At 30.9% G+C, this 9,801-nt stretch overlaps 1 protein-coding gene across 1 annotated transcript in view; it reads left to right on the top strand.

The window, feature by feature from the left end:
• LOC142319445 (NAD-dependent protein deacylase-like) overlaps window positions 1-9,801 on the top strand; it is a 34,343-nt gene continuing 24,542 nt past the window's right edge. The window contains exons 1-2 of the mRNA XM_075356739.1: window positions 1-183; window positions 3,243-3,509. Coding sequence (XP_075212854.1) covers window positions 97-183; window positions 3,243-3,509 — 354 coding nt within the window. The 5' untranslated portion in view covers window positions 1-96. The remainder of the gene's footprint in view (window positions 184-3,242; window positions 3,510-9,801) is intronic.

Genomic DNA, 9,801 nt, shown 5'->3' with positions numbered 1-9,801 from the left:
TGATAACTGATAACAATCTACTATTATAGTGTAATAAGTGAAGAGAAATAAACCAAAAAAACTATATTATGAAAGAAGAAACTTTTCCTTAAAAAAATGTATTTCCGTTTTAATAATTGGCCATTTTGGTTTTTAATGGTGTGCAAGAATATAAACAAGCCAACAAATGGGAAACTTAGTGATGTATGTATTATTAATATAAAAACTATAATTAATTTAGTAAAAATTACTAAAGGAGTCCTTAGATAGATGTATATTTTGTTTACTTGAATACAATTTATATAGTTTCCAAAAAAGTGTCCCTAGGTTAACCTGAACTTGTTTGAGTAAATGAAACTCATATGACTACAAATTTCACCAGTAAGAGCATAACTTACTCTGTCATAGGACAGAGTAAGAAATTTATAGTTTATAGATGTATGACTGAATTGAATATTACAAAAAAGCACATTCTTCTTCATATCATATTAATTACTAACATTTGCACTAAAGAAAAGTGTTAGTAGTAAAAAGAGTGATTAAAAAAGAATAAAGATATGTCAAAAATAAAACTTTTTACCTTTTAAAAATAATAACTGATTTTTAAAATCAATCATAACCAGCTAAGATTTTAATAAGTATAGCTGATTCAGTACAAACAAAAATAATGAAATAATTGTTCTATGTTTATTCCAAATAGTTATCTGCAACATAAAACAGTAAAACCCCTTGGGAAAAAAGTAACGGGAGGGGGATGTCCATAAAGGAATTGTATACTAAATTGGTAAAATATAGAAACAGATTTACTTAAATGCGGCTTTAGCTACTGGAATTCTCACCATCATTCACATTCATTTATTTTTAAAGTTCTACTTCTAGATGTTCAAGGTTTTGTAATATATGTTTTCGGGAAATGCAGTCTGCTGATTTCACCAAGACCCAAAAATATCATTATAGTAAATCTGAAATTTTAATTTCACCTGTTTTGAGGTACATTAATGTTTGAAGATAATAAACACAATGAATATTTAATATGTTCCATAATTTTTTGAGATTTTATACATAACAGTCAGCAGTGAAAATTGTTCAAAATCATAAACATTTTAAAAACAATACAAAACAAATTTACAGTTTTATATGAACATATTAAACAAATTTTCCAAATTTCATCATCATAAAGATCAACCAAGTTAAAGTTGTAGCACCCTAAAAATACACAGAAAACAAAAAATAATGGACACACTCATTCACAACACCGTAAATCACTCAACCTTAGACTATCTTCTTTTAGAAATATAGAGATCTCATAGAAGAATTCATCTTAATACTTTTAGCATGCAAGTGAATGCAGCAACGCACTCATTGACTCACTCTTACATAGAATAATTAACTAATGGTAGTAAAATCCTTTTCAGGACTCTTTGTAAATAAGTTTTCATTACCAGTTTTCTTATTGTTTAATTTTATTTTTATAATAAAAATTAACAATGAAAGGATGCAACAAATGAGCCTTAATTTCCCTGAAAACTTCTAAAACTGATAAATTACAAATAATTACCGGCCTCTATGGTGTGAGTGGTAGCAGTCTTTCATTTGAAGGTCCTGGGTCACATGCTACAAAAATTGTCACTTCATCACATCCTCTGAAGCAATACCTGGATGCCAAAAAGAAAAAAGAAAAAATAATCTAAATAAATCACATCAGTATGAAGTCAGTGTTAACAACACTGTACATAGTTATTAATAAATTTACAAGATTTTTTATAAATTTATAAATACTTAATTATTATTAGAATACAGTTTGTTGGACAAAGACAAACATTACAATATCCTAATACAAAAGAATATTATACAAATCTTCTTTGATGTAGAAAACAATACAAAATCCATTTTTGATAACCATAACTACAACTGAAAGAACAAAACTTTCTCTCACCAAACACCAGCACACTCAAACAGATGAAACTAGCATTTTATATAATGACAATCATAGAATATATAAATTAAAATGACATGTTTGAATATAAAACACTCACTTTTATTAAATACAATTAATTGTATTAACTCAAAATTCATAATTAATTAATATCTCAAACAAATATCACCTCAAACAAATCTGGTTCAACATCTTATGTGACATCACTTATTTGCATCCTTAGATTAAAGTCTACTTAATAACATACTAATATAAGGAATTAAAAACCTACTAGATGAATCACTAAAAAACATGAAAAAAAACCATAAAAAACCACCAAAACATGAAATCAAAATCATAACCTCTACACAAACCATAACAAAAAAAAAAATACTTACAATAAATAGTACAACCAATTTGGCCTTACAAGTTCCCCATTTCTAATTTCTTTTCTTATTATTTCAAGTGTGTATACAAAAGAATGGTAAACATTCTGAACACTTAAATATCTTCTAATATTCAAAACAGCTTTTAATTTAATTTTTGTAATCTACTTACATAGAACATTTTGTATTTTTATAACTACTTATATCACTCACTTTAAGAAATAAAGAATAAACTCTTAGCTTCAAGAATTGGAGTTGGCTTACATAATTCAATAATTAAAATATCATTGGACTCTTCTAAGAAAAATTATGACCTATTATTACTCTGATTGTCAGTTTCAAAAATGATTGGTCAGGTGTGAGACAATAGATTGTATTCTAGAGATTGATGAATTTACAAGTAGCATCAAAGAAAGAATTAGGATCTAAAATGCTACAACCAAACCTACAGACAATAAATACAGATTATCATTTAATGAACCCATAGATTACCAAAGTAAAACATGCTGGATTTGTATCCATACAATAAAACTATCTTTATTGAATTTATTTATGTAACTTACATGAAACCGTATTAACACAGTCTGTTGGCATTTATTTATGTCTATCACCAATTTAGTCACTACTATGTAATTTAAAAATCAAAATGATTATTTATTTAGTAACAATAGGCTGATACTCAATAAGTTACTACTACTACTACTACTGATAATAATAATAGAAAATAAATTTTGTAGCATGTGAAAAAAGCGATGTCTGATAGAGACTCTTAAGCCAAAACCTCCAGATGAAAGGCAGAGACACTATTACTCTGCTGTTGGAGATAGGCAATGGTGATGATTATAATTTAAAATTAAATTCTAAGAAAATCAACAGAAAATTTGCAAGAAATCATTATTTAAATTAAAGTAATATTTATGAGAAAGAAGTTATTAATAGGTGGTGAATTTTTTTATTTTTAGCACATCAATTACCTCATTGAAGGTGACAAAGGTGATATGCATTATTTTCGCTCATTACTTAAAGATGCAAAGCATGTGTTAATAATAACAGGAGCAGGACTGTCTCAACCATCAGGAATACCAACTTTACATGATTCAGGTACGATGTGGAGAAAACAAAAAGTAGAAGACATCTGCAGAATGGAGGCATTTCAGAATAATACCTCTAATGTATGGGAATATTTTCATTACTTCAGGGAACTTTGTCGTGATAAAAAACCAAACAAGGTAGAGAGCATTATTATTTATTGACATAAATATTGTGTGTGTGTGTGTGATTGTTTCTGTATACCTTTACAAAGAAAGTTTTAAGTTGTAACTTTAAAATTTTTTTGTGTGGTAAAATGTGTTTTATGGAGAAGGATTTTAATAAAGTTTGACAAAAATATCTTTAGTGTTGGAAGATGTAGATTTACTTCAAAAGAAGAGTGGGATTTCTTAAACTCAAAAGTGATTGAATTTTAAGAAAACTTTACATTGTACTTTTTTAAAGCTTATCATAAAACAATGTCATCAGAAAATCAATTTGTAATAATACCAAACATTTTTGTATAAAAATGTTCATAAATGTACTGTGTATCTTAAAGTCTAAATGCATACAGTTTTTTTTTACAGAATATTAAATGCTTAGCTAAATCCAACTAAATCATTCTTTCATTAAACAAAGAACTGAATAAAACTATACAATGTTCCTTTAAAATAATTAAAATGACCAATGTAAAAAATAATTTTTTATATATTTTTTGGTTAATTTTTCTGAAATTAGTCATGATAGATTTTTTACAGCAGAATGTCCTTCCTCATAAGAATCTTCTAAGTCAGAATGTGGTGTAATGCTTTGCAACATGCAAAAATGCAACAGCTGATCAGGATTTGAACCCGAACTCTTCCAAGTGAAAGAGGAAGCTCTGCTACAGAGATTGGAAACTAATTAAAATACATTTTTTTTTTTTGTCTTCAGTCATTTGACTGGTTTGAAGCAGCTCTCCAAGATTCCCTATCTAGTGCTAGTCGTTTCATTTCAGTATACCCTCTACATCCTACATCCCTAACAATTTGTTTTACATATTCCAAACGTGGCCTGCCTACACAATTTTTTCCTTCTACCTGTCCTTCCAATATTAAAGCGACTATTCCAGGATGCCTTAGTATGTGGCCTATAAGTCTGTCTTTTCTTTTAACTATATTTTTCCAAATGCTTCTTTCTTCATCTATTTGCCACAATACCTCTTCATTTGTCACTTTATCCACCCATCTGATTTTTAACATTCTCCTATAGCACCACATTTCAAAAGCTTCTAATCTTTTCTTTTCAGATACTCTGATTGTCCAAGTTTCACTTCCATATAAGCGACACTCCAAACATACACTTTCAAAAATCTTTTCCTGACATTTAAATTAATTTTTGATGTAAACAAATTATATTTCTTACTGAAAGCTCATTTAGCTTGTGCTATTCGGCATTTTATATCGCTCCTGATTCGTCCATCTTCAGTAATTCTACTTCCCAAATAACAAAATTCTTCTACTTCCATAATCTTTTCTCCTCCTATTTTCACATTCAGTGGTCCATCTTTGTTATTTCTACTACATTTCATTACTTTTGTTTTGTTCTTGTTTATTTTCATGCGATGGTTCTTGCGTAGGACTTCATCTATGCCGTTCATTGTTTCTTCTAAAACCTTTTTACTCTTGGCTAGAATTACTATATCATCAGCTTGTACTGTTACTCCGAATCTAAATTGTTCTTTAACATCATTAACTGCTAGTTCCATGTAAAGATTAAAAAGTAACGGAGGTAGGGAACATCCTTGTCGGACTCCCTTTCTTATTACGGCTTCTTTCTTATGTTCTTCAATTGTTACTGTTGCTGTTTGGATCCTGTACATGTTAGCAATTGTTCTTCTATCTCTGTATTTGAACCCTAATTTTTTTAAAATGCTGAACATTTTATTCCAGTCTACATTATCGAATGCCTTTTCTAGGTCTATAAACGCCAAGTATGTTGGTTTGCTTTTCTTAATCTTCCTTCTACTATTAATCTGAGGCCTAAAATTGCTTCTCTTGTCCCTATACTTTTCCTGAAACCAAATTGGTTTTCTCCTAACACTTCTTCCACTCTCCTCTAAATTCTTCTGTATAGAATTCTAGTTAAGATTTTTGATGCATGACTAGTTAAACTAACTGTTCTGTATTCTTCACATTTATCTGCCCCTGCTTTCTTTGGTATCATGACTATAACACTTTTTCTGAAGTCTGACGGAAATTCCCCTTTTTCATAAATATTACACACCAGTTTGTATAATCTATCAATCGCTTCCTCACCTGCACTGCGCAGTAATTCTACAGGTATTCCGTCTATTCCAGGAGCCTTTCTGCCATTTAAATCTTTTAATCCTCTCTTAAATTCAGATCTCAGTATTGTTTCTCCCATTTCATCCTCCTCAACTTCCTCTTCTTCTTCTATAACACCATTTTCTAATTCATTTCCTCCGTATAACTCTTCAATATATTCCACCCATCTATCGACTTTACCTTTCGTATTATGTATTGGTGTACCATCTTTGTTTAACACATTATTAGATTTTAATTTATGTACGCCAAAATTTACCTTAACTTTCCTGTATGCTCCATCTATTTTACCAATGTTCATTTCTCTTTCCACTTCTGAACACTTTTCTTTAATCCACTCTTCTTTCGCCAGTTTGCACTTCCTATTTATAGCATTTCTTAATTGCCGATAGTTCCTTTTACTTTCTTCATCACTAGCATTCTTATATTTTCTACGTTCATCCATCAGCTGCAATATATCGTCTGAAACCCAAGGTTTTCTACCAGTTCTCTTTATTCCGCCTAAGTTTGCTTCTGCTGATTTAAGAATTTCCTTTTTAACATCCTCCCATTCTTCTTCTACATTTTCTACCTTATCTTTTTTACTCAGACCTCTTGCGATGTCCTCCTCAAAAATCTTCCTTTACCTCCTCTTCCTCAAGCTTCTTTAAATTCCACCGATTCATCTGACACCTTTTCTTCAGGTTTTTAAACCCCAATCTACATTTCATTATCACCAAATTATGATCGCTATCAATGTCTGCTCCAGGGTAAGTTTTGCAGTCAACGAGTTGATTTCTAAATCTTTGCTTAACCATGATATAATCTACCTGATACCTTGCAGTATCGCCTGGCTTTTTCCAAGTGTATATTTTTCTATTATGATTTTTAAATTGGGTGTTGGCAATTACTAAATTATATTTAGTGTAAAACTCTATAAGTCGGTCCCCTCTTTCATTCCTTTTGCCCAGCCCGTATTCACCCACTATATTTCCTTCCTTGTCTTTTCCAATGCTTGCATTCCAATCTCCAACTATTATTAAATTTTCATCTTCTTTTACGTGTTTAATTGCTTCATCAATCTCTTCGTATACACACTCTACCTCATCATCATCATGGGCGCTTGTAGGCATATAGACGTTAACAATCGTTGTCGGTTTAGGTTATGATTTTATCCTTATTACAATGATTCTATCGCTATGCGTTTTGAAATACTCTACTCTCTTCCCTATCTGCTTGTTCAGTATGAAACCTAAAATACATTACAAAATTAAATATAATAAGTCGATAACTAAGCCTTTTCATAATTGAATTCTATCACTGGTTTAATTACATCTACATTACAGTCCACAGATTCAAAAGTTATTCAGAACAATTACCACTAATAGACAATTCAATTTTTAAATAAAAACATGAGTACAAGCTAAGAGTGCAAGGGAATGAATACAGCTGCTACATCTAAAATTTTCTTCAACATCTGCAGAAGCTTAAAATGTTACGCAATTTGATGGCATCAGATAAGGAAACTCTGATATTTTGTTATCTAACTTCAATAAAAATAAAAATAAATAAGATTCTAGGTATCGGTCAACTACTTTCCTTTTGATGAGAAATAGAATTTCAACCCCTTCTTGGGGGGTGCCCAGGGTTGTAACTCATATATCTTAAATGGTAACACCCTTTGTGTGATACACCATTTTAAAGGTCTCTTTAAAATTAAAAATGGTATAAACAAAATGTTGGTGCAAAATGTGTACACAAAATGGCAGCGGGATTAATTTGAATTTTGAAAAAATTACATTTATTATTTAAGGAACTGTTTTTTTTTTTTTTTTTTTGTCTTCAGTCATTTGACTGGTTTGATGCAGCTCTCCAAGATTCCCTATCTAGTGCTAGTCGTTTCATTTCAGTATACCCTCTACATCCTACATCCCCAACAATTTGTTTTACATACTCCAAACGTGGCCTGCCTACACAATTTTTCCCTTCTACCTGTCCTTCCAATATTAAAGCGACTATTCCAGGATGCCTTAGTATGTGGCCTATAAGTCTGTTTCTTCTTTTAACTATATTTTTCCAAATGCTACTTTCTTCATCTATTTGCCGCAATACCTCTTCATTTGTCACTTTATCCACCCATCTGATTTTTAACATTCTCCTATAGCACCACATTTCAAAAGCTTCTAATCTTTTCTTCTCAGATACTCCGATTGTCCAAGTTTCACTTCCATATAAAGCGACACTCCAAACATACACTTTCAAAAATCTTTTCCTGACATTTAAATTCATTTTTGATGTAAACAAATTATATTTCTTACTGAAGGCTCGTTTAGCTTGTGCTATTCGGCATTTTATATCGCTCCTGCTTCGTCCATCTTTAGTAATTTTACTTCCCAAATAACAAAATTCTTCTACCTCCATAATCTTTTCTCCTCCTATTTTCACATTCAGTGGTCCATCTTTGTTATTTCTATTACATTTCATTACTTTTGTTTTGTTCTTGTTTATTTTCATGCAATAGTTTTTGCGTAGGACTTCATCTATGCCGTTCATTGTTTCTTCTAAATCCTTTTTACTCTCGGCTAGAATTACTATATCATCAGCAAATCGTAGCATCTTTATCTTTTCACCTTGTACTGTTACTCCGAATCTAAATTGTTCTTTAACATCATTAACTGCTAGTTCCATGTAAAGATTAAAAAGTAACGGCGATAGGGAACATCCTTGTCGGACTCCCTTTCTTATTAGGGCTTCTTTCTTATGTTCTTCAATTGTTATTGTTGCTGTTTGGTTCCTGTACATGTTAGCGATTGTTCTTCTATCTCTGAATTTGAACCCTAATTTTTTTAAAATGCTGAACATTTTATTCCAGTCTACGTTATCGAAAGCCTTTTCTAGGTCTATAAACGCCAAGTATGTTGGTTTGTTTTTCTTTAATCTTCCTTCTACTATTAATCTGAGGCCTAAAATTGCTTCCCTTGTCCCTATACTTTTCCTGAAACCAAATTGGTCTTCTCCTAACACTTCTTCCACTCTCCTCTCAATTCTTCTGTATAAAATTCTAGTTAAGATTTTTGATGCATGACTAGTTAAACTAATTGTTCTGTATTCTTCACATTTATCTGCCCCTGCTTTCTTTGGTATCATAACTATAACACTTTTTTTGAAGTCTGATGGAAATTCCCCATTTTCATAAATATTACACACCAGTTTGTATAATCTATCAATCGCTTCCTCACCTGCACTGCGCAGTAATTCTACAGGTATTCCGTCTATTCCAGGAGCCTTTCTGCCATTTAAATCTTTTAATGCTCTCTTAAATTCAGATCTCAGTATTGTTTCTCCCATTTCATCCTCCTCAACTTCCTCTTCTTCCTCTATAACACCATTTTCTAATTCATTTCCTCCGTATAACTCTTCAATATATTCCACCCATCTATCGACTTTACCTTTCGTATTATATATTGGTGTACCATCTTTGTTTAACACATTATTACATTTTAATTTATGTACCCCAAAATTTTCCTTAACTTTCCTGTATGCTCCGTCTATTTTACCAATGTTCATTTCTCTTTCCACTTCTGAACACTTTTCTTTAATCCACTCTTCTTTCGCCAGTTTGCACTTCCTATTTATAGCATTTCTTAATTGCCGATAGTTCCTTTTACTTTCTTCATCATTAGCATTCTTATATTTTCTACGTTCATCCATCAGCTGCAATATATCGTCTGAAACCCAAGGTTTTCTACCAGTTCTCTTTATTCCGCCTAAGTTTGCTTCTGCTGATTTAAGAATTTCCTTTTTAACATTCTCCCATTCTTCTTCTACATTTTCTACCTTATCTTTTTTACTCAGACCTCTTGCGATGTCCTCCTCAAAAATCTTCTTTACCTCCTCTTCCTCAAGCTTCTCTAAATTCCACCGATTCATCTGACACCTTTTCTTCAGGTTTTTAAACCCCAATCTACATTTCATTATCACCAAATTATGGTCGCTATCAATGTCTGCTCCAGGGTAAGTTTTGCAGTCAACGAGTTGATAAGAAGGAAGGAAGGAACTGTTATTGTAAATAAATAAATTTTTAATAATTTGATTAAATGTATATTATTGAATAAATTTATTTAAAAAAAGAACTACTTCTTAAGCACAATATTTGTTTATTTACTTACATTTAATTTTAATAGACGTT

Source organism: Lycorma delicatula, chromosome 2 (assembly GCF_047948215.1).
Source record: "Lycorma delicatula isolate Av1 chromosome 2, ASM4794821v1, whole genome shotgun sequence".
Taxonomy (NCBI): Eukaryota; Metazoa; Arthropoda; class Insecta; order Hemiptera; family Fulgoridae; genus Lycorma; species Lycorma delicatula.
This window is presented reverse-complemented; position numbering and strand designations above follow the sequence as displayed.